The sequence below is a fragment of the Anabrus simplex genome, chromosome 1 (assembly GCF_040414725.1).
Source record: "Anabrus simplex isolate iqAnaSimp1 chromosome 1, ASM4041472v1, whole genome shotgun sequence".
Lineage (NCBI taxonomy): Eukaryota > Metazoa > Arthropoda > Insecta > Orthoptera > Tettigoniidae > Anabrus > Anabrus simplex.
Genome location: NC_090265.1, coordinates 1,097,701,672 through 1,097,728,655, shown reverse-complemented (window position 1 = coordinate 1,097,728,655; position 26,984 = coordinate 1,097,701,672). Strand labels below are relative to the sequence as shown.

General features: G+C 38.2%; 1 protein-coding gene across 1 annotated transcript in view; it reads right to left on the bottom strand.

Moving 5' to 3' along the window:
- Positions 1–23,590: 23,590 nt before the first annotated feature.
- Positions 23,591–26,984, bottom strand: part of ND-B15 (NADH dehydrogenase (ubiquinone) B15 subunit) — a 38,485-nt gene continuing 35,091 nt past the window's right edge. Inside the window, exon 3 of the mRNA XM_067137284.2 lies at positions 23,591–23,810. Within this exon, the coding sequence (XP_066993385.1) occupies positions 23,742–23,810 (69 nt within the window). The 3' untranslated portion in view covers positions 23,591–23,741. The remainder of the gene's footprint in view (positions 23,811–26,984) is intronic.

Genomic DNA, 26,984 nt, shown 5'->3' with positions numbered 1-26,984 from the left:
TGATGCTTGTTGTTTAAAGGGGCCTAACATCTAGGTCATCGGCCCCTAATGGTACGAAATGAGACGAAGTGGAATGACAAATTAAAAGTCCAAAATCCTCCACTGACCAGAATTCAAAATGTGAGGACGAAGAATGAATAGATGGATATGAATTTAAAACAATCAGTGCATCCGACCCGCACTGCCTCACATTCACAGAAACTGACGTGAAACATTAGTATTACTGTGTCTATAGCATAATACTGAATCGATGATGCTTAGTCTAAAGGAGTCAAAAATCCAAGTCATCGGCCCCTCATAATGGTACTTATTGCTAGGAAAGTAGAACCATGGTATTTGTCATGTTGCGGTACTAATCAAAAGTAGCGTAGACTCACGACATTCCACACAGTATGGTACTACACACAGGTAATGAAATTCGCACATGGAATACAGACCTATGGTGTTTCACACATTGCAGCACCATTTACAGGCAATGCAAACCTATGGTGTTCATCGCATACGTGCACTAACCACAGGGACCTGCACTGTCCCATAGTGATGGTGTCGCTCCCAAAAACGTACTAATCACAGATACTATAGAAGCTGGCAACGCACTCTGTTGCTACTAATCACAAACCTATTTGGTACCTAACACAGTGGTACTACATGCAAGTAAAAGCGACCCATGGTGTTCCCCGCGTGGTGGCACTAATCGCAAGTAGTTTCATGGTTCTAATACAATCATCCCTTGGTCACCCCCTTTAGTCACCTGTTACACCAGGCAGGGGATACCGTGGGTGTATTCTTCTTCTGCCCACAGGGGGTGTTGGACTGATGAGAGCAAAAACTACACTGGTTGTTAGTCAAGATACATCTCTCTTCCATGTTCCACACAAGTAGCTATTTCACAAAATATTGAGAAAAAGCATTCCCTGCTCCGACTTGGAAGAATCGGAGGGACATGAAGTTCTCAATAAACATTGGTAAATTACCCCAAAATCCCCACTGATTTAGTGTGGAGGTAATCTCATACAGCCAGATAGTGTCGTAAGCTTTTTCCAGGTCAAAAAACCCAGCAACTGGGTGTTCCTTCTGAAGAAAGACATTTTGAATGACACTCTCCAGTCTGACCTGATCGGTGGCAGACTCATGAGAACGAGAACTACACTGGTAGTTAGTCAAGAGACCTCTCTTCCATGGTATACACAAGTAGCTGTTTCACCATCCCTTAAAATAGCTGACAGAAGCCATTTGTAAGGCATATTGGCCTGTAATTATCCAGAAGCTTTGGATCTTTACCTGGCTTGGGAATTGGTATTAAATTCCCCCATGCCATTGAGATGAAAATGCTCTCTCACTTCAAATTCTGTTGAACATCGGTCACTCAAATGTTTAAGCACTTGATTGTGGATTTACCCAAGATTAAGTGAAAAACTCTACTCTATAACCCAAATTTTTCTTTTTACAATTGGTTTTATGGCGACAATGGGATAGGAAAGGACTAGGAGTGGGAAGGAAGCGTTTGTGGCCTTAATTAAGGTACAGCCCCAGCATTTGTCTGGTGTGAAAATGGGAAACCACGGATAACCATTTTCAGAGCTGCCGACGGTGCGGTTCGAACCCACTATCCCCGGAATGCAAGCTCATAGGTGCACACCCCTAACTGCACAGCCAATTTGTGTTGACCAAAACTTTGTGTTCAATGCACACTTAAAGTAACAAGTGTTATATAGGACCAATTTCTTTCAAAATGTCAATAATTCAATTCAATGTATTAAACAAGTTCTTCCTGCTACTAATTGAAGAGGAAAAGATATTTGGATGATATGTCCTACATGATAGTGCTATAGTGTATTCAGTATATGCAGTGCACACTGTTTTCAGGGGCAGAGTAATATAGGTTGGTGGCTACCTTATTTTTCCAATTTAACATCTACTCTTTTGTGGGATAGCTTAACCTTTTCACTCCTGAATTGTGTTCAGTCTTGTGCATGAAGATCTTTCTGGATGTTTTGGTAATATCTGAAATGGGCTAACAAATTGTTTACATTTACAAAAATACAGGACAGTCATGAAAAAGAAACATTAACGATACAACGAACACAAATTCTTTAGTGTGCGAGAACTGAACTTAATTACACTAATGTCCATAAAATCCAGGAACACATTGAAAGACTAGAGATAAGAAGTTCATATTCACAGGACATGTGCATTAGTATGTTCTGAAGAAATTATTAGCATCTGAACCATCTCAGCCCTCAGGTTCAAGGTCCACATCAATTACTACGCGCACTACCACCAACTGGTAAAGTGTGCCTGCGGTTCTCCTTGTCTCTATGAACTGAAGGTAATGAATCAATGTGACTTGAACAGATGTTGCAGGATGCCTTGCAGACGTATGCGAGAACCGTAACGTCAAATGAGTGAGTTTGAAAGTGGGTGCATTATTGGCATGAGAGTACGTAATGCATCCATCCGCGAAATTCCTGCGGCCGCACCACCCAGACCCCCCCCCGAGAAGATCGACACCTCATCCGAATGGCATTGCAGGACAGATCTGCATCCTCCTTGGATCTGGCGCAACAGTGTAACACATCGTACACTATCAGGACTGACAGTCCGTCGCCGTTTATTGCGGTCTGGGTTACTGGCGCGTCGTCCACTTCTCCGCCTACCTCTTTGACTAATGTGCATAAACATGCTAGACTGCAATGGTGTATGGAACGTCACTGGGGACAGGAATTGCAGCAGATAGTGTTTTTGGACGAATCCAGGTTCTGTTTGTTTGAAAATGATGGCCGCATTTTGGTTCGCCACAGACAGGGGGAGAGGCATCAGACTGACTGCATTCGCACAAGACATACAGGGCTATTTCAAGTTCTTATGATGTGGGATGCTGTTCGAAACAACCAACAAATCACAGTTGGTTCGTGTCCAGGCCACTGTGACTAGTTTGACCTAGGTGAATGACATCCTGCGACCCGCAGCCATACCCTTTCTGCACGACACCCCAGACGCCATATTTCAGCAGGACAATGCACAACTATATGTTACTGCATGAACATGTGCCTTCTTGTTGTCGCAGGATGTCAGACTGTTGCCCTGGCCCGCCCAATCACCGGACTTGTCGCCAATCGAAAATGTGTGGGATATGGTGAAACGACGGGTGCGACGTTGTGACCCAATGCCAACCACCATGTGGAACCAGGTGAAGTATGGATGGCTATACGCCAGGACGCCACTCGCGCCTTATACGCGTCAATGCCATCATGCATGGAACAAGTTATCAGTGCCCATGGAGGACCGAGCGCCTACTAGGCAACAGGACACATGCTGAACCTAGGTGACTAAAATGCTAAAATGAACTTCCTATCTCTAGTCTTTCCAGGTGTTCTATTTTTATGAACATGAGTGTATATACCAGTGGCGGCCGGTCAGTACGTGCTACCGGGCTCCAGCACGTAGCTTGGAACTGTAAGGAATATTATTTATGTACAGTACAATTATCCTGGTGCCTTTTCGTTGTTTTGAGTACGATATGAATTTGTGTTTTATGAAAATCAGGACGAGATCTGTCGAACACCTAGCGCCGTTCTCCCGGGGAACAAGGCTCGTGCTCATGTGAAGTGAGCCCTTGCCTGTAGCCTGAAGGAAGCAATACGCAGGCGCAGCCAAGCTTGCAACACTCCCCCTAGCCGGCGGAGTATACCGTAAACCGGGATCAACTTTCACTGATCCCGTTTATAGTTACTTCCTCTCCCGCAAGGGGGTAGAATTACTCGATATCTCCTGCTACCCGGAGCGCAGCGAGGGATCCAGTCGGCTGTGCTTATGTTGAACGTGGTAAGCGAATCTGCCACTAGAGAGTAGCATCGTCTGAGTTCGAAAGTAAAGCGTAAGTGGAGGCAATCTATCTCACACATGCTTATTAAAATATCTATCTTCCTTTTGTGTCAAAAATAAGGAATTCGTAGGTGAGTCAAAGAATCTTTGACTGACCCTAAATGTTATCCCGCATTACAATGTAATTTACTCTGGTGAAATGAAATAGCGTATGGCTTTTAGTGCCGGAAGTATCCGAGGACATGTTCGACTCGCCAGATGCAGATCTTTTGATTTGACGCACGTAGGCGACCTGCGAGTCGTGATGAGGATGAAATGATGATGACGACAACACGTACACCCAATGATGGTTAAAATTCCAGACCCTGCCGGGAATCGAACCCGGGATCCCTGTGACCAAAGGCCAGCGCGCTAACCATTTAGCCATGGAGCCGGAACATTTACTCTGGTAATAGGGGAGGTCTCAATGAATCAGTTGGCAGCTCTTTCAGTTGCTTTGTGCGGTTTTTAATCTCGCGGTTATATTACTGGTGCGTGTTTTTTCTGTCATTGTGTTAGTGCTAAAGTTTATCAAATTATTTATCCACTGCAGTGTATATAAAGTGAAATTAAATTAGTGTTCTTAGTGGGGATCTATATTCCCACGATTCTATTTGCACTGATGTAAGTTGCACCATTAGGTTAGTAAAAACAATATTTCTCCAATGAATTATTTGTCTCGTAGAAGACAGTTGTCGAAGAATTCATCTGCTTCCAAATTAATGTTGTTTTTGTTTGTTCTGAGTTATAAATTGTGAGAAAAGTTGTATTATTATTATCATTATTACTATTATTAGTAGTAGTAGTATTACGAAGTTTGAAGTATGCGTTGTTCATCATGGCAATATGCAGATTTAAAACAGCGTACTTAGCTTGTTTTTTGTAGCACGTAGGACGATTTTTTCACGAGCCGCCACTGGTATATACCAGATTTAATACAAGCTTCCTGCACCTATTTAGTTACTTTTAGTTCTCAAAATGGTTGCACTTAGCAGCCAGACACATATCACAACAGCAAATGGTTGTTTGAACAACATTTGATCAGTGTGTCTGCAGGGATTTGTGTGCATGCTGCTGTTATTTCTTAACGAAGGTCCTCCAGCTTAGTTGGTTTCCTACAATACACGGCATCTTCAAGGCCCCACAAAAGTAAAAATCCAGAGGCGTTAAATCTGGTAAACGTGCTGGGGATTCAAATGTGCTTCTTCATCCTATCCAGTATTCCAGCAGATACTGCAAATCTCCATTTCTACAATCAGGATCGTCCTTATTTAATGCATGGAATAATTTTGGTACAAACACTTTTCATTTAGAGGCTTTCAGAATACACTGGCACTTTTCTACGACTATAGTCAAAAAAGCAGGACTTGGAGATGTACGAGGTCTTCTGGGTCTTGCCGTGTGAATATCACAAATAGTATCATGCATCTCAAACTTATTGCAAAGCCGTGTCATTTTCAAGTACATTGGAGGTTGTGTTGCAAACTCACGCCTCCGTGCACGTTGAACTTCAGCAACATTTTCAAACTTGAACCACCACTTTAAAATGAGCTTCCATTTTTCAAGTGTGCCCTGGCCATTTTGATTCACTATCATATATCACATGTTAATCATAAGAGCCATGTGGGTACAGGCATCTGTTGAGAAAACACCATACGCCTACTACATATTCCACAGGTAATTCAATGCACCTCTGAAAACAATAAGCAGATACCATCTGTTAAAGGAGTGTAGACTTTTTTGATGGACCCTATATATGATTCATCACTGCAAATTCATCTTCACTATCTTCATAAAAGTCAGGCTTAGTGTTCTCCCTAGGACCTTCTTAATGGACGCACTGTCCTGCTGTTTTTTACAGGCCGCCCAGCTATTATAGGCCTAACCTAGATATGTGAAGATTACATAATATTAATACATTTGAGTCATTGGGTGCTCCAAATTAACATGTAAATACTGTAAAACTGTTAATTTAAATGATAAATTGCTGTTGTCAGCATAACTGCATCAATTATATAGAAGATCAAATGCTCAGCTTGTCCACCACGAAGTGTCGTGCACGACCAGGGTCTGGATTAACTTGGAATCGCATGCGAGCCCTCTATTTTGCACATCACAAACCCGTACGGCAGTCCACATGTCCTCAGCAACCGAGTGATAGGACTAAGTCCGCTGTTACATGATTTGAAAGGAGAAGTAGAACATTAGAAGTTCAAAATACTCTATTATGTCTTGTTCGTGATAACACTAAAATAGCTCAATTTTGCAGTTAATGTTTACCTGTCTGATATTGTTAATACCCTGAGGAGAAGGAATTGAAATTTTTTTCATATTGAAGTTTTACGTAGTATTCCCTGCCCGGCAACTCATTCCTGTCACCTGGCTGACGAAAATTTCTGGGGAGAACACTGAGACTTATCATTATTACCAAAAATATCTCCCTCTGTCGGGATTTCTTGACACCTGGATGCAGCCCTAGGTACTATCACATGGTACTTTCTCATGTTGAGCAACAGAACAGCAGCTTCGAAGTAAACTCAGACGGAAAAGGATAAAAGACAAAATTGGACAGCAGTAACCTTTGCACAGTAGACCTAAAAAATGCTGTTCAGAGTGAAAATACAGCAGAGGGTAAACTAGAATAATAATGAGTCGGCTACCATGTGCAGGCATTTCAATCCATTGCCATTTAGGTAATATTATTGGCTTTACAATTGTAACGGTTCAAATCCCGTTACAAGATGATATCTGTATTTTTATTATTGTATGATTTTATCTGTATTTTATTATTATTATTATTATTATTATGTCAGTATTATTATTATGTTATCTGTGATATTGTACTATTATTGTAATTATCCGTTTTATTCAATTTTGCAATTGCCTGTTGCTTGCAAGATTGCACTTAGATGTATGCATATATACGTATGTGTAGTATAACACTCAATACCTGTACAGTGAGAATTGTTGTATATATCAGAGATTGGGTATGACGTTGGTGCATTGTGCAATATTGTTGGCGATTCTGCCAAGTCATCGCCAAGTCTTGGCTACGTCATCGTATTTATTTAGCAATGCGCTCACGGAGTTAGCCGCCTCCGGGCTATTTCACCACTGTATGTAATATTTGTCGCGTAGGTGGGAGTATGTCATTGTTATTTCTGGAGATTACGTAGTTGTGTCAACCAACGTCTATATAAGGTAGCTTCATATTGTAGCGTCAGTCATTACTTATACGGATGCAGTACAGTGAAGTAGTCTACTAGATCAAGAGGCCTTAGGTGGTCAGCCAACGAGTGTGAACGAGAGATGGAGAAGACTCAGTGAGCCATTAATTATTGGTCATTGAGAGAGTGAGACCAAATGGTTGGTCCGTCACTTAGTGGAAGACGCGGACGCAAGGCTTACCAAGGAGTCAGGGCAACCCTGGACCTGCCGAGAGGTCATACCATATTGACTTACAAAGAAGTCAGATGATATGGAGAAGAAGCAGTCACAAGGATGTATCACCAAGTTAGGCGTGACACATCTACAGTAAACACCAGATCAAAGGAATACGTCGTAATTACACTAAAAGTGTTGAAGGTACAGTCAAGTGAATCAGTGAGGGAAATATTTCGTATAAATTGTTAAATGTCCGGTCAAGAAGAATTCAAATTCATGCCTAGTTTCTTTCAGTTGCAATGTCATAATTTCATATTCTTATCTGTTTTATCGCAACAAGACTCACTATTTTTTGATATATTATTTAAAGAATATATATTGTTCTATCAAACGAATTCATAGTTTCATTTCATTGAAAGTAAAATATCTTAACCTCAAAATTAATGGGGAAACCGAACGCCAATCTCCTTTTCCCAGAACTTATATGGTATGTTGTCAAAAGTAAGCTTATTACCCCACACCCTAGAGATAGTCAAGAGTCTCGTTCTATTATTGCTGTACTGAGTGACAGCTGGCGCCCTTCAAATAACGTATGTGTAAGTAAGCAGGTAACAAGTAAGTGTGAGTACAAGGTTCGACGAGTGTGTAATTTATTTAATGAATGTTAATTTTCATAATTTCCATTTTAAATGCAGATATTCAGATTTTTCAAGTTAAATGCAGATTTATATGTTTGTAAATTAGTCAGGCATTATAACAAAACCTCTCAAAGTGGCGCCCAACGTGGGGCTCGAATAAATTCAGAATTTGTTCTGAATGACAGCATATCATAGGTTCATTTTGGGAGGAGTGTGCGCATTTAAGCCAACGGAAATTATTACCGGTAAATGTCAAGAGTGTAATTTTGTGATATATATTTGTATTTTGGGGATATGTCAAGGGATTTGAAGAGGGAAATTAATTTGAGATCGCGTACTATCACTAGTGAACCAAAGATGGACAAGGAAGACAATAACAAGTCATGTGAGGACGAGGTCATTGCTTCTGCGGACATCCAAGGTGAAATTCAGAGTAGGGAACAGGTGAATACGATGGAAGCTTCTGGGATAATTCAGGAAAGTGCAGAAATTGAGAAGCACACTGAAACTCAAAAGGAAATCGCGGGGGGAATGAACCAAAATTTTTTAAATTTGTTCATGGCCGAAATGACCGGGCTCAAGAAACAAATGGAAGAAATGATTTTTAGTAGTATTGAAAATAGTCATAAACGAATGGAGGATACGATTGATATTTATTGTGAAGATAGGAGTAAACAGATGAAAGAATTAATTAGTAGTTATAACGAAAATTGTAATAAACATATTAACTCTGTGAGTAGTAAGATGGAAGAATTAATTGGCAGTAATAAAGAAAATTGTAATACGATCATTAGTAATAGAGATACTAAGATATTGGAGATAAATAATCAAACATCTAAATTAGAATCTAAGTTAGAAAATAAGCTAAATGAAGAGTGTGTTGAAATTGAAGGTGAAATGGAGTCGAGTCGGAGCGATGTTCATTCTCAAATTGAGCATGTCAAAGAAATATGTACAGAGAATGTCGTAGAATTAAGTGACAAAAGTTCTAGTAATCGGGAAGAAATTCATGACGTAGTCGAGAAAAGATTGGACAAGAGTTACAATGCAGTTGGGGAAGATACGAGGGAACAGATTAGTAGAAATGAGCAAATTGAAAGCAAACTTGTGGAGGTCACTGAACTACGGAACGAACAGGAAATGCTATCACAGCAGGTGAGAGAGAGAGAGGAAGAATTGCAGGAAGACGTGAGAATAGTGGAAGAGAATTCTGAGAGAGCAGCGGAAGCAGAAGAAGAAGAAGAAATTTTGAGTTGCCAGGAAGTGATACGGCATGAAGTTACAGGTAAAACGGCGGTAGAGGTGCTAGTAGTGAGTGGTTTGTTCAGTAGGGATCGTGATTTAACCAAGTTTTCTGGAGAACAGTTCAGTTCTGTAGAATTTGTAAAAGTAGTTGAGAAAAGATTTGCAAGTAAGTTGAGGGATAATATTATTGAATGGGAATATGTGTTGGAGATTTTGTCTAATGTTTTTGTCGGTGAAAGTAGAATATGGTTTCTAGTATACTGGAATAATATGTCTAATTTAGGAGAATTTAATGTGTTCATTGATAGGCTTTGGAAAGAATGTGTGCAAGGGCGCGCGCGAGAGAGAGAGCGTATGATGTCTAGGGAAAGTAATTTTGTAGAGAGAAGGGGGAAAATGTTAGCAGTGTATCAGAGGAGAGGGATTGATTATGATCCGCAGAGGATTAATAGTTGTGTTGAAGGTGATAGTGGTCGGAAGAGTAATCAGAGAGAATCGGAAGATGGGAGGCGTATGTATTTGAGTTATGAGAGAGAAGGTCAGAGGAGTAATCAGAGAGAATCGGGAGATGGGAGGCGTACGGATTTGAGTTATCAGAGAGACTATGATAGTCTTAATATGAATGTTATCCAGGTGTCTTTATCGAGCCAGAGTATTTCAGATTCACAGGGAATCGGGTAAGTTAAGTGGACAGGCTGAAGGTAGAAGTTGAACAGGTATGTAGTATAAGTAGTTGTCTAGTGAAAGTAGATTTAAGTATAGTGTGAGTGTGACCTAAGCAATGTTAAGTGAGATATTTAAGTAGCGACGTAGTCTTAGATAATGCAGTAATTAATGGTAGCAGTAAGTTAGACGTAAGAAGTGTTCTGTTAAGTGATGTAAGTACTTGTAATGCCGAGAATATGACGTAAGTAGTGAGATAGTAACTCCAATGATGGAAATTGTGATATGAAGAAGGTAAGTGAAGGTACTATTAGATATCATAACAGCCGTTGGGTAAGTCAAAGTGAGTAAATAAGATGATAGCGGTACCAATCATAATTGAAGATAATTTTAAGTTTCAGCCATGCCTTGTTGTACCAAAACTTGTGTATTCAGTTATTATAGGAGCTGACTTGGTTGCAAATCATGGAAGTAGAGTAGACTTTAATTTAGGTAGTGTGTGTTTGTTCTGGGAGTAATCTAGCAAAGAAGTACGTGTTAATTATGATGGTCTGAGGTAAGTGTGTTGGTGACGTGTGTTCTTTGAAATATGAGAGGTAAGTGAAGTTGTTTCTAGTGAGAGGAAATGTTTTGTTGGGTGTGTTACGTGCCTGTACAACCTGTATCCGAGGGATAGTCGGTATGAGGCAGTGACGTGAGGTAATTTGAGTGAATTCCAGGAGGAGTAATTGTGTTCGATGTTAGGTAAGCATCGAGATGTATTTAGTGGTAAGTAAGGAAGAACACGTATATGAACATAAATTTGTAGTAAATAACCATTGATCATTTGTGGGAGGTATGTACCCCATTCAACTTAAAAATGCTAGTGAAGTCTAAGAACAAATAAACATTATGCTGGATTACGGAATAATTGAACCATCTTGTAGCCATAGTATTGATTCTTTAATTATTGTTGCCAAGAAGGATGTGATTTATTGAGATATGTAAATTTATACAGGGCAAAATTGATTCAGTTTGAGTGACAGAGTGCTACTCAGAGTTCCATTTCATCATCTGCAGAGGCGGGAAATATGTTGAAGTTAGTTTTTGTATCAGGGGTATTTCACTATTGTGAGCCGTATCGGGAAGTGTGCATATTCCTTAAAAGATCAGGAAGGGGATATTGTCGCTATTTATAATATTATATATGTAAGGAAGTATTTCACGTGAGATTTGTTCAGATAAGATTAAGATGATTAATTTTTGTAAGAAACTGGCAAAATAAAACCAACATCTGCGATATGCGTGTGAACCAAGTGTCGTATTGGTGTATTGGAAGAATAAGTGCTACATTGTCATGTACTGTGTGACAAAAAAAAAAAAAAAACGGAGAACAGGACATTGGACAGTTATCTGCGATAACAATATGCGAGAACAGTTCTCATATAAGTGAATTTTCACAAAATATTTTGATATGTTAAAAAAAAAAAAAAGGAGAAGAATGTTGTATATTGATTGAAAATTATTTGTGTGTGTTAAATTAAGGGCTATGCTCTTGTGAATTGTATGAGAATGGGACACTGAACAGTTATCTACGATGGCAATGTGCGAGAAAAATTCTCATATGTGATGTATTATAAAATGTATGGATGCTGAAAAAGAAAATTATTGTTGTATACTCATTTAAAGTGTTTATATGTGTCAGTGTTATATTTGTATTATGTTGTTCATAAATCAATCAATTCTTTGTTCTTCGATTTATTTATGAGGGAGGCGAATTGTAACGGTTCAAATCCCGTTACAAGATGATATCTGTATTTTTATTATTGTATGATTTTATCTGTATTTTATTTTTATTATTATTATTATTATTATTATTATTATTATTATGTCAGTATTATTATTATGTTATCTGTGATATTGTACTATTATTGTAATTATCCGTTTTATTCAATTTTGCAATTGCCTGTTGCTTGCAAGATTGCACTTAGATGTATGCATATATACGTATGTGTAGTATAACACTCAATACCTGTACAGTGAGAATTGTTGTATATATCAGAGATTGGGTATGACGTTGGTGCATTGTGCAATATTGTTGGCGATTCTGCCAAGTCATCGCCAAGTCTTGGCTACGTCATCGTATTTATTTAGCAATGCGCTCACGGAGTTAGCCGCCTCCGGGCTATTTCACCACTGTATGTAATATTTGTCGCGTAGGTGGGAGTATGTCATTGTTATTTCTGGAGATTACGTAGTTGTGTCAACCAACGTCTATATAAGGTAGCTTCATATTGTAGCGTCAGTCATTACTTATACGGATGCAGTACAGTGAAGTAGTCTACTAGATCAAGAGGCCTTAGGTGGTCAGCCAACGAGTGTGAACGAGAGATGGAGAAGACTCAGTGAGCCATTAATTATTGGTCATTGAGAGAGTGAGACCAAATGGTTGGTCCGTCACTTAGTGGAAGACGCGGACGCAAGGCTTACCAAGGAGTCAGGGCAACCCTGGACCTGCCGAGAGGTCATACCATATTGACTTACAAAGAAGTCAGATGATATGGAGAAGAAGCAGTCACAAGGATGTATCACCAAGTTAGGCGTGACACATCTACAGTAAACACCAGATCAAAGGAATACGTCGTAATTACACTAAAAGTGTTGAAGGTACAGTCAAGTGAATCAGTGAGGGAAATATTTCGTATAAATTGTTAAATGTCCGGTCAAGAAGAATTCAAATTCATGCCTAGTTTCTTTCAGTTGCAATGTCATAATTTCATATTCTTATCTGTTTTATCGCAACAAGACTCACTATTTTTTGATATATTATTTAAAGAATATATATTGTTCTATCAAACGAATTCATAGTTTCATTTCATTGAAAGTAAAATATCTTAACCTCAAAATTAATGGGGAAACCGAACGCCAATCTCCTTTTCCCAGAACTTATATGGTATGTTGTCAAAAGTAAGCTTATTACCCCACACCCTAGAGATAGTCAAGAGTCTCGTTCTATTATTGCTGTACTGAGTGACAGCTGGCGCCCTTCAAATAACGTATGTGTAAGTAAGCAGGTAACAAGTAAGTGTGAGTACAAGGTTCGACGAGTGTGTAATTTATTTAATGAATGTTAATTTTCATAATTTCCATTTTAAATGCAGATATTCAGATTTTTCAAGTTAAATGCAGATTTATATGTTTGTAAATTAGTCAGGCATTATAACAAAACCTCTCAAAGTGGCGCCCAACGTGGGGCTCGAATAAATTCAGAATTTGTTCTGAATGACAGCATATCATAGGTTCATTTTGGGAGGAGTGTGCGCATTTAAGCCAACGGAAATTATTACCGGTAAATGTCAAGAGTGTAATTTTGTGATATATATTTGTATTTTGGGGATATGTCAAGGGATTTGAAGAGGGAAATTAATTTGAGATCGCGTACTATCACTAGTGAACCAAAGATGGACAAGGAAGACAATAACAAGTCATGTGAGGACGAGGTCATTGCTTCTGCGGACATCCAAGGTGAAATTCAGAGTAGGGAACAGGTGAATACGATGGAAGCTTCTGGGATAATTCAGGAAAGTGCAGAAATTGAGAAGCACACTGAAACTCAAAAGGAAATCGCGGGGGGAATGAACCAAAATTTTTTAAATTTGTTCATGGCCGAAATGACCGGGCTCAAGAAACAAATGGAAGAAATGATTTTTAGTAGTATTGAAAATAGTCATAAACGAATGGAGGATACGATTGATATTTATTGTGAAGATAGGAGTAAACAGATGAAAGAATTAATTAGTAGTTATAACGAAAATTGTAATAAACATATTAACTCTGTGAGTAGTAAGATGGAAGAATTAATTGGCAGTAATAAAGAAAATTGTAATACGATCATTAGTAATAGAGATACTAAGATATTGGAGATAAATAATCAAACATCTAAATTAGAATCTAAGTTAGAAAATAAGCTAAATGAAGAGTGTGTTGAAATTGAAGGTGAAATGGAGTCGAGTCGGAGCGATGTTCATTCTCAAATTGAGCATGTCAAAGAAATATGTACAGAGAATGTCGTAGAATTAAGTGACAAAAGTTCTAGTAATCGGGAAGAAATTCATGACGTAGTCGAGAAAAGATTGGACAAGAGTTACAATGCAGTTGGGGAAGATACGAGGGAACAGATTAGTAGAAATGAGCAAATTGAAAGCAAACTTGTGGAGGTCACTGAACTACGGAACGAACAGGAAATGCTATCACAGCAGGTGAGAGAGAGAGAGGAAGAATTGCAGGAAGACGTGAGAATAGTGGAAGAGAATTCTGAGAGAGCAGCGGAAGCAGAAGAAGAAGAAGAAATTTTGAGTTGCCAGGAAGTGATACGGCATGAAGTTACAGGTAAAACGGCGGTAGAGGTGCTAGTAGTGAGTGGTTTGTTCAGTAGGGATCGTGATTTAACCAAGTTTTCTGGAGAACAGTTCAGTTCTGTAGAATTTGTAAAAGTAGTTGAGAAAAGATTTGCAAGTAAGTTGAGGGATAATATTATTGAATGGGAATATGTGTTGGAGATTTTGTCTAATGTTTTTGTCGGTGAAAGTAGAATATGGTTTCTAGTATACTGGAATAATATGTCTAATTTAGGAGAATTTAATGTGTTCATTGATAGGCTTTGGAAAGAATGTGTGCAAGGGCGCGCGCGAGAGAGAGAGCGTATGATGTCTAGGGAAAGTAATTTTGTAGAGAGAAGGGGGAAAATGTTAGCAGTGTATCAGAGGAGAGGGATTGATTATGATCCGCAGAGGATTAATAGTTGTGTTGAAGGTGATAGTGGTCGGAAGAGTAATCAGAGAGAATCGGAAGATGGGAGGCGTATGTATTTGAGTTATGAGAGAGAAGGTCAGAGGAGTAATCAGAGAGAATCGGGAGATGGGAGGCGTACGGATTTGAGTTATCAGAGAGACTATGATAGTCTTAATATGAATGTTATCCAGGTGTCTTTATCGAGCCAGAGTATTTCAGATTCACAGGGAATCGGGTAAGTTAAGTGGACAGGCTGAAGGTAGAAGTTGAACAGGTATGTAGTATAAGTAGTTGTCTAGTGAAAGTAGATTTAAGTATAGTGTGAGTGTGACCTAAGCAATGTTAAGTGAGATATTTAAGTAGCGACGTAGTCTTAGATAATGCAGTAATTAATGGTAGCAGTAAGTTAGACGTAAGAAGTGTTCTGTTAAGTGATGTAAGTACTTGTAATGCCGAGAATATGACGTAAGTAGTGAGATAGTAACTCCAATGATGGAAATTGTGATATGAAGAAGGTAAGTGAAGGTACTATTAGATATCATAACAGCCGTTGGGTAAGTCAAAGTGAGTAAATAAGATGATAGCGGTACCAATCATAATTGAAGATAATTTTAAGTTTCAGCCATGCCTTGTTGTACCAAAACTTGTGTATTCAGTTATTATAGGAGCTGACTTGGTTGCAAATCATGGAAGTAGAGTAGACTTTAATTTAGGTAGTGTGTGTTTGTTCTGGGAGTAATCTAGCAAAGAAGTACGTGTTAATTATGATGGTCTGAGGTAAGTGTGTTGGTGACGTGTGTTCTTTGAAATATGAGAGGTAAGTGAAGTTGTTTCTAGTGAGAGGAAATGTTTTGTTGGGTGTGTTACGTGCCTGTACAACCTGTATCCGAGGGATAGTCGGTATGAGGCAGTGACGTGAGGTAATTTGAGTGAATTCCAGGAGGAGTAATTGTGTTCGATGTTAGGTAAGCATCGAGATGTATTTAGTGGTAAGTAAGGAAGAACACGTATATGAACATAAATTTGTAGTAAATAACCATTGATCATTTGTGGGAGGTATGTACCCCATTCAACTTAAAAATGCTAGTGAAGTCTAAGAACAAATAAACATTATGCTGGATTACGGAATAATTGAACCATCTTGTAGCCATAGTATTGATTCTTTAATTATTGTTGCCAAGAAGGATGTGATTTATTGAGATATGTAAATTTATACAGGGCAAAATTGATTCAGTTTGAGTGACAGAGTGCTACTCAGAGTTCCATTTCATCATCTGCAGAGGCGGGAAATATGTTGAAGTTAGTTTTTGTATCAGGGGTATTTCACTATTGTGAGCCGTATCGGGAAGTGTGCATATTCCTTAAAAGATCAGGAAGGGGATATTGTCGCTATTTATAATATTATATATGTAAGGAAGTATTTCACGTGAGATTTGTTCAGATAAGATTAAGATGATTAATTTTTGTAAGAAACTGGCAAAATAAAACCAACATCTGCGATATGCGTGTGAACCAAGTGTCGTATTGGTGTATTGGAAGAATAAGTGCTACATTGTCATGTACTGTGTGACAAAAAAAAAAAAAAAACGGAGAACAGGACATTGGACAGTTATCTGCGATAACAATATGCGAGAACAGTTCTCATATAAGTGAATTTTCACAAAATATTTTGATATGTTAAAAAAAAAAAAAAGGAGAAGAATGTTGTATATTGATTGAAAATTATTTGTGTGTGTTAAATTAAGGGCTATGCTCTTGTGAATTGTATGAGAATGGGACACTGAACAGTTATCTACGATGGCAATGTGCGAGAAAAATTCTCATATGTGATGTATTATAAAATGTATGGATGCTGAAAAAGAAAATTATTGTTGTATACTCATTTAAAGTGTTTATATGTGTCAGTGTTATATTTGTATTATGTTGTTCATAAATCAATCAATTCTTTGTTCTTCGATTTATTTATGAGGGAGGCGAATTGTAACGGTTCAAATCCCGTTACAAGATGATATCTGTATTTTTATTATTGTATGATTTTATCTGTATTTTATTTTTATTATTATTATTATTATTATTATTATTATTATTATGTCAGTATTATTATTATGTTATCTGTGATATTGTACTATTATTGTAATTATCCGTTTTATTCAATTTTGCAATTGCCTGTTGCTTGCAAGATTGCACTTAGATGTATGCATATATACGTATGTGTAGTATAACACTCAATACCTGTACAGTGAGAATTGTTGTATATATCAGAGATTGGGTATGACGTTGGTGCATTGTGCAATATTGTTGGCGATTCTGCCAAGTCATCGCCAAGTCTTGGCTACGTCATCGTATTTATTTAGCAATGCGCTCACGGAGTTAGCCGCCTCCGGGCTATTTCACCACTGTATGTAATATTTGTCGCGTAGGTGGGAGTATGTCATTGTTATTTCTGGAGATTACGTAGTTGTGTCAACCAACGTCTATATAAGGTAGCTTCATATTGTAGCGTCAGTCATTACTTATACGGATGCAGTACAGTGAAGTAGTCTACTAGATCAAGAGGCCTTAGGTGGTCAGCCAACGAGTGTGAACGAGAGATGGAGAAGACTCAGTGAGCCATTAATTATTGGTCATTGAGAGAGTGAGACCAAATGGTTGGTCCGTCACTTAGTGGAAGACGCGGACGCAAGGCTTACCAAGGAGTCAGGGCAACCCTGGACCTGCCGAGAGGTCATACCATATTGACTTACAAAGAAGTCAGATGATATGGAGAAGAAGCAGTCACAAGGATGTATCACCAAGTTAGGCGTGACACATCTACAGTAAACACCAGATCAAAGGAATACGTCGTAATTACACTAAAAGTGTTGAAGGTACAGTCAAGTGAATCAGTGAGGGAAATATTTCGTATAAATTGTTAAATGTCCGGTCAAGAAGAATTCAAATTCATGCCTAGTTTCTTTCAGTTGCAATGTCATAATTTCATATTCTTATCTGTTTTATCGCAACAAGACTCACTATTTTTTGATATATTATTTAAAGAATATATATTGTTCTATCAAACGAATTCATAGTTTCATTTCATTGAAAGTAAAATATCTTAACCTCAAAATTAATGGGGAAACCGAATGCCAATCTCCTTTTCCCAGAACTTATATGGTATGTTGTCAAAAGTAAGCTTATTACCCCACACCCTAGAGATAGTCAAGAGTCTCGTTCTATTATTGCTGTACTGAGTGACAGCTGGCGCCCTTCAAATAACTTATGTGTAAGTAAGCAGGTAACAAGTAAGTGTGAGTACAAGGTTCGACGAGTGTGTAATTTATTTAATGAATGTTAATTTTCATAATTTCCATTTTAAATGCAGATATTCAGATTTTTCAAGTTAAATGCAGATTTATATGTTTGTAAATTAGTCAGGCATTATAACAAAACCTCTCACATCCCACTAACTACATTTAAGGTTTTCGGAGACGCCAAGGTGCCAGAATTCAGTCCTGCAGTTCTTTTACGGGCCAGTAAATCTACCAACATGAGGCTGACGTATTTGAGTACCTTCAAATACCATTGGACCGAGCTAGGATTGAACCTGCCAAGTTGGGGTCAGAAGGCCAGTGCCTCAACCGTGTGAGCCACTCAGCCTGGTGCACCATTTGGGCTGAATGTGCATCAATTTTGATATTTGTTTTACTTTACCAGATAACAGAGTAATCTGGATTTATCTTGGATAATCTTTGATGTTTTTAATTCATTTTGTTGGTGAAACACCAAATGTGTCACCAGAGACTTTTTACTAGTGATGGGCAACATTCTCGCTCGAGACTGACGTCACAGATTTCGAGACCGATTCTCCTGTGCTGCGAAGTTCTAGTAACTACGAGTGTAAGCTTGATAGTATATTGACAGTTATTGCATTAAATGTTCTCACATGGAAACGTGTGTGCCGATAAATTTTGTACAAAGCCTGGAAAAGTACTGCATGTTCAACTATGAACTCCTTAATACCATTAACGAAAGTGAAAACAAAATGTCAGAATCTTAAACTGTTCACTACTTATTTCAGGTGGACATCTTAGCTGAATAACCCTGTATAATTTTTGAATAACTCTGGATAGGATGTACACCTATCTGGATACTAGAGGCGTGCATTATTCATACATGAGATGGGGCAAGATGCGCCTTGCTGTATATGCAACCACCATTATGAATGAGTGGAACGTGTAATCTAAAATGCCTAAGTTTGCTCTAGTTCTTGTGACAGGGTAGTGACGGAAAATGCTCTCGAGACCGATTCTCGAGTGTTGCGATCTGTGCAACTTCCCAGAAACTACGAGCATAAGCTCCATAGTATACCATCAGCATTCTCATATAGAAACGTGTGTGCTGATAAATTTTGTCAAGAGCCTAGAAAAGTACTGTATAGTGAACCATGAGCCCATTAATAACATTAACAAAAATAAAAGTACCTTAAACAGTTTGAGTTATTTGAGATGGACATTTTAGCTGGATAACCCTGCACAATTTGTGAATAACTGTAGGTAGGATGTTCGCCTACTTGGATACCTAGCAATTGTTGTCGACAGGATAGGTTCTTGTGATGCAGGCCGGACCGTAGGTGTTCTCAGTGATGATTCCCCTTCAACGAGAGTGTTTTTTCCCAGATCATCCCAGAAGTATTTCTGCTGACGTATTTTACTTCATTTGAATAAACAACACAGCAGGCTGTGCTATGTGGCATCTCTTCAAAATAACCTACATCCACAACTTACGGTGCGTTTCGGACATCTTAAAGTTGTCGTGTACAATTAGACATTGCACTGTCGTATACCGAAGTACCTAATTATGACGCAAATACTCTATAACATTGTAAGGAATTATTTTCTTTGTAACCAAAATATTGGTAAACACACGCAGTGGTCATATGATATTGAATGTGGGATTAGATAACAATGTACACCTACCTGTCGAAAGAATTGGAGCAAACTCAGGCATTTTAGATTACTCGTTCCACCCATGCGTAATGGTGGTTGCATATGCGACAAGGCACACCTTGCCCCGTCTCGAGTTCAAATAATGCACGCCTGTAGTATCTAGGTATGCGGCCCTAATGTATTCGTCAGTTTCTCTACTTAGCCTACTCATTCGTGTACTTACCGCTGCATACAATGCCAGTATCCTTTATAATTGAAGACTTGACATGGAAAAGGATGTAAGTGCCAAATTTGTCAAAAATCAGATTTTGCATGGTCAACAATCTATGTATCATCCCCAATGGCCTGGGAAGAGATGGAAGTGCCGTGTACCTGCTTTGTAGTTCGTAGATGGAACTCCATGGTTATTGGCATGGAGAAGGATGCAAATATCATGTCATGTTAGTTGAAGCAACACTGTGTGTTACATTCTTTGTTTATCTTACTCACTGTTACATTTTCTGTGGTCTTGTGAAAAGTGTCAAATAACCTGTGTCTGGTGGTTAGAGGATATTATTCCACTGAACTGAAGTTTCTACCAGGCGAGTTGGCCGTGCAGTCAGGGGCACGCGGCTGTGAGTTTGCATCCGGGAGATAGTGGGTTCGAATCCCACTGTCGGCAGCCCTGAAGATGGTTTTCCGTGGTTTCCTATTTTCACACCAGGCAAATGCTGGGGCTGTACCTTAATTAAGGCCACGGCAGCTTCCTTCCTAGTCCTAGGCCTTTCCTATCCCATCGTCACCATAAGACCTATCTGTGTCAGTGTGACGTAAAGCAATTAGCAGGGGAAAAAAAAAAAACTGAAATTTCTGGTCTCCGGACATTCTTATACACCTTGTGATTGCGACTTTGGCTTTATGGAGAAACGAAAACAGGTTTGCAAGGTCATGCTGGCTGAAGAAATTCAGAATGTAGTGAGAACAGCATGACTTCCAGCATTCCATTTCGGGTGGTGACAATGGGAAAATAAGATTTCTTCGATGCAGCTGATGTATTTATAAACACATCATTGCAGATCACTAACAAATTGTGGATCAAAATAACAGTGACAGATTAACCAAAAATTAAAACAAAGAAATCTTTCAGTAAAATGGAAGAGTGGGAAGACCATGCTGTCTTCAAGAAGGAAAGATATGCAGAGTTCAGGAACATAGAGGCCTTCAGAAATAATACATAGGTAATATCTGTGATGGCAAGAAAAAGACTTGCTGGCGATGCTGGATAACATGAATGCCCAATATCATGACTTCTCCAAGGAAATCTGTTCTTCCTAATTTTGTATGTTCAGGATAATAATTATCCTTTTTTATGTTCAATACAAATTATTGATAATATTATTAGTGATACTAGTTCTAAACACAAAACAAGACTGATTATGCATGAAAAATACACAAATAAAGCATTGTTGAGATCCGAACTACATTTTTCCTTTCTCCTGAAAAATTTACTCAAGTCTTCAATTATGTTATACTGCATCAAAGTAGATCTCTGTAGAAATGAAAGAAATGAACACCTTAGTAGCTTGTTGACACGTATTCACAGAATGGATAAGGCCCATAGTTGGCTATTCGCATACTTGGCGCAAACAACGTTCAGCTCCGTGTCTACCTGTAGGCTTACGACACACTGCTCACCAAACAATGCGGGAACAATGCTCTCAAGATCTCTCGTGAGAAACAGTGCCTGCGCTAGTCTTGAGAAATCTTGAGATCCCGTCTCGGACTGCCCATCACTCCTTTTTTACATGCCGACATATGATGTGGAGTGTCAAATGGACCTTTTCTCACTCTTCAAAAACACAAGATCTGGAGGCTGACACCATACTACCAGTCCGCAGAGGGAGCTAACTTGCGTTACATCATTTGCCTGCAAGCTAAGGTGAGCATTCCGAGTACCTGCTGTAATACGGTAACATCCTCCTCCACCTGATAAAATCATTCATAACAGGTGATATTTTTTCCTATTCTACATTCAGTTTATGCAAACAGGAAAGACAAGTTGATTTAACGATTCACCCTGTGGATGCTATGGTATGGAAACAGTCACAAATCCTTGTTAACGGCTGAAGAGTGTAGGTTTTCATATTCCTTTTATCAGTTTAAAACATCTAATATGAAAAATGTTGTTTTTTATGTCCCACTAACTACTTTTTCAGTTTTTGGAGGTATCAGAATTTTGTCCTGCAGGAGTTTTTATGTGCCAGTAAATCTACCAACACAAGGCTCACGTATCTGAGCACCTTGAAATACCACCGGACTGAGCCAGGATCGAACCAGCCAAGTTGGGCTCAGAAGGCAAGCGCTCTACCACCTGGATTACTCAGCCCAGCAAACATTTTTAATGGTTTTTAAACTATATATATGGTAAATTTCTCTCTAAAACACTGAATTTGTGCAGCTATATTCGATACGTAAAAACTCCCCACCTTCATAAGTTAAAATTTTTCTTATCTTCCAATATCTTAATATGGAAAGTACGGATGGAATTCTTTGAAGTAGTTTTATGCTGAATTTGTTGCAAATACTATACTCATTTAAAAAATATAATTGATTTCCTATGGAGCTGTATGATTAAAGCAATTTCTTTTCCTGGCATAGGAAAGGGCTAGCAGTGCAAAGGAAGTGTCCATGGCATTAATTTGGGTGAAAATGGGAAACCATAGAAAACCATCTTCAGGGCTGCTGACAGTGGGGTTCGAACCCACTATTTCTCTAATACAAGCTGACAGCCTGTTCCATTGACACGGATAGTTTTTCGGTGACAATAGTGCAAGAAAGAAGTAGAAGCAGGAAGATAGCAGTCATGACCTTAACACAATCAGTGCAGTTTATAAGCAGCTGCAGAGAAAGTGCTTGACACATCACGGGACGAGTGCTGGGAAGTGTGAATCACAAGATTCCCCGCATGATAAGAAAGGCTTTCCTCATCAACACGCACATTGTGGAAGTCCGATCTACCAGCAGGTTCATCCATAGTCAGACTTGTGAATGCGTATTCTGTTTCCTGTGTATTTCTTCTCAGTTTTCACCATACTTCATTATTCTTTTGAGGATCTTTGAGCAAAACACTTCAATGTGAGATAAGATCTAGAATTTTCTGTTGATTGTGATTTCAAGAAAATTCAGAGTGATTCAACTTTTGTAATGACTAACTTCCCGTACTGGCAATAAGTTCAGTAAAAGGACTGAACTTGTAACTTATTCCTGCATCGCATTTATGAGTAACATGAAGGAACAACAAGCAAAGTAAAATGCTGCAAACTTTAGGGAGTATTATGAGTATAAGTAATGATTTTAGAACAAGTTTGACTTCTAGATGGTCGTTCTCTTCGCTCATTGTTTAACATTACTATAGTTCCCTCTGTTCACTAAAGGACGACTGGATTGTCGTTACATTGATTAATCATTTGTGCTAGCTATAGGGTTTCACTTTTGTTATAGTGATCACATGCATTAGCTGAAGGGTTTCATTTTTGTTTGTCCAATGCTATAATGGAGAAGTATAAATATGAATACAGTTATCTTTGCAATCATACTTTGTCCATTTGTTTGTTATTCACGATAAATAGTGCACAGCAATCTACCCAGGCTCCTGATGAACAGTACTACCTCTTGATTTCAACCACTGTGTGGGTCACACACCAGGTGTGGGAGTAGGATAAGTCCACCAGCTTGGTACAACTTGTTTCACTTACGTTCAAATTTCCAATTATTACAACTTTTAAAGAGTTCCACACAAATATGTTGCTCACGTTGTTGGGTATGCAATGCTCTATTAATACACAGTGAATGTACTGAAGTACAGCTCTGGCACTTGCCTAATATCAAAATGGGAACTCGTAGAAAACTATCTCCATAGCTCCTGACATGGGAGGTTAAATACATCATATTATGAATGCAAGCTTACAGATTCACAATATATACAGCATAGCAAACTTGCTTGGTAATCTAGCAGTGTAACTGTACAAATCAACCTGAACTCAAGTATTCAGGAAGCTCTAAAATTATTACACACCCCCAGAATTGATTTTCTGTTGGTTAGTCAGAAGAATAAGAAATATGTACATGAAACAAACATTTTAATTTTCAGAACTTAAAGCGCTCTTATCAACATATGACAAATATCTTTTTACATGAATTCTACAAAGTTAAATCACATGATAATCTGGATATATATTTATAGCTATTAACTACATAACAGGTATAAGAAAAGTTAAATAAACTTGAATCTCCTGTCACGATATGAAACTTGTCCTGTACGGTACAGTTTTTCTTGAGCATCCTGAAACAAAAACATTAAGTCAGTTTCAATATGTTAAAAAAAACCATTACATGCATCCAAGTAAAATTTTATTAAACCCAAATATAATAGTAGTTCAGTCTACAAATTTCTTTCAAGTTAAGGAACCGAAATTTTAAAGATCCTATGTTCATTCAAGGTAGAATTTGACTGATGACATAAACAAAACCTTGTAAGCACATCAACATTAACAAAATAAAAAGGAAATTGGCTAATAAGAGCATAAACCTGTATGTTGTTCATTCATGGGATAGTTGACAATCACCGCTAAGGATTTAATGTGGCTTCCATAGCTGGCATCACAATAATAGAAATGGTCTGACCTTATAGGCTGTGCTCTAATTAATATTTCAAGGGTCTACTCTCTCTGCAGGTCACTAACTGTTGCAGTGACAACACTGTTCCAAGAGTTCCATGAAATCTTTTTCCTAATGGTAAACAACCTGATATTCATAGATATAGTGCACAAAGTTCTCCTTGGAAACTGTAACAACAAATGTATTACAACTCCTTAAATATTTATCCTGTCCAAATTGCACCATACCAGTAATTGCTGGCTTATTTCTGCATTCTTCCATCATCTTCTGTGAGCTCTAGGTTAAGATGCAGCATTAGCTAGCGATTCTGGCATTACTGTCAAAACACGTCTGCCATGCAACAGTGCGCAACTGATTTTAAGTTTTGTGAGGCATAGAAAAACTACCTGTTGTGTACGAAAACCTGTCACTGACGAGTCAAAATAATGTCATCTAGTGGAGTTGAGTAGCAGCAGAAGAGACCAAGCACACCAATTAACAATAATATTCAGTCAGTGTAATGTTAAGTTTTTTAAGGGCTTAAAGGACATTGTAGGCCATCATTTTCAGTTTTCTTCTAGCACAGCAATGATATTATGGCAGTAAAGGTATAAGCTTTCAACACAAAGAAAGCGGATATTACTAAGCGAGATAACCGGATGGGAATTACTCTGCCGTCGGTGCCCAGCCAGGTGCTTTCAAGCAGCATTTTAGAACAGGTGAAGGATATTGTTGAATTATGCCTTAGGAAGGAACAGGCTGGCTTCCACTAGCATCGACAAAACACCCTCTACCTGACTTTTATTGATTTTGAGAAAGCTTTCGACTCTCTCAACAGAAGAGTTATGTGGGGAACAGTTGAGGAATATGGTATACCATGAAATATCCTTGTGAAGGATATCATATGTATGAAGGTTATAAATGTCAGGTTCTGTATGCTGGAGAGCTTACTGACCTTATAGATGTCACATCTGGAGTATGACAGGGTTGTATTCTTTCTCCAACATTCTTCCTACTTATGTTGGATAGTGTGATGAGGAGAGTAAACAGATGTCAAGAAAGGGGGATTCAGTGGGGCTTACAAGACAATTTAGATTTTGCAGGTATCTGCCTGCTGGCTTAACACTATGCGCCCGGCAGTGGTAATATTACTACCACGCGGCATGTGCCTGAGTGGAATAATATCAATAAGTTAATTTATTGAATTTACCACCTAATCAATACAAAGTGTCATACTTTAGTTGGTTTACTTTGGCACATTAACTAAAATGAATTCAGGCATAATCAGCCATTATCTTAACTTAAAAATAGAAACAGGCATCTGATTTATATACCGGTATACATGAAATAAAATTAAAAAACCTTGGAGAGACTAAAATTACAATTAACATATAGTAAAAGAATTAAAGTTAAGTTGGTTATAAAGATATTACAATGAGTCAGTAAAATTACAAGTGGTGAAAGTAATGGTGATATGACATTAGAAGGTTTCTATTATAATTAAAAAGAAAGAACAAAGCAACAGTTTGTCATAAATGAGTGATAGGATTGCTAAAAATTTATGTTGGCCGACCAGCGGTTACAACGAAAATGACAATGATGGTCGTATTTAATAAAAATGTAGCATAAAATAATAGTGAAATACGGTCATGTGACCATCAATACTTGTTGACTAGAGATAAATCGAAAGTCAATGGCATATGGTGATATGGTTCAGTTTAATAAAAATACGAAGTTGAATAACGATGTTTAAATAGGGCCTTTATGGACCATCTCAATTTGTTGCAAATACTTCAATGTTCTTAAGAATGTGTGGAAAATTGACATTCGAGTCGATACAGAAGTGTTACAGTTGAATCATTAGACTAAGAGAGGGTAGTTTGTTACGTTATTAACTGAACGTTATTGTCAACTGTCTGCTTCTTACTACGAGTGTTGTAACAGTATGTTGAAACATTCTATTTTTAAGTTAAGATAATGGCTGATGATGCCTGAATTCAAGGCGAAACATGTACCATTTTAGTTAATATGCCAAAGTAAACCAACTAAAGTATGACATTTTGTATTGATTAGGTGGTAAATTCAATAAATTAACTTACTGATATTATTCCATTGAAGTATCATCAATACGGATCAAGAATGATATTTATCACATGTAATGTGCCTGAGTGCCGCTGTTAGTAATATTACTACCATGAAATTTGAAATTCAGTCACTCGAAAGCTATTCATGTTACCATATTAGCTTTTGTTTTAACGTGTTGTTGATTTCCTTTACTATTGATAGGTGGCGTTATCGATCGATAGTGATTGGTGGTGCACGTGACTTCACAGATTTAGAATGCAAGTCTAGTGAGTCAGCAGTCTGCAATCATCTTTCAAGTAATTGATTTATACTGTATATTGAGATATGGATTCCGGACCTAGTACAAGAAAAGGAAATCCTACGCTTGCATACAGCCCACGGATAAGTGAACAGATTATTACGGAACTTGTAAACGATTCAGATTCTGATCTGTATGAAAGTGATTGTGAAGAATAAAATGAAAATCTACAAGCCCCTCAGGATGATGAATCATCAGATTCATCAGCAGAAGAACCAGTCGCAAAAAGGCGAAGGGAAGTGAGAAGCATGCAAACACAATGGAAACAAGATATTGCTGCTGTGAACAGGCCCGATTTTTCGTGAATGTTTGGCAAACGATTTGGTGAGTAGTGTTGCTACTGAAATTACTGAAGAATCATGAGCATCATCTGCGGGAAGGCTAGTAGGTAGAGATTATTTTCCACACAGAATAATATTGCACTGGGCGTGAAGAAGGAAGGACACTCACAGCGTACGTTCAAGGTTTGCTATGACG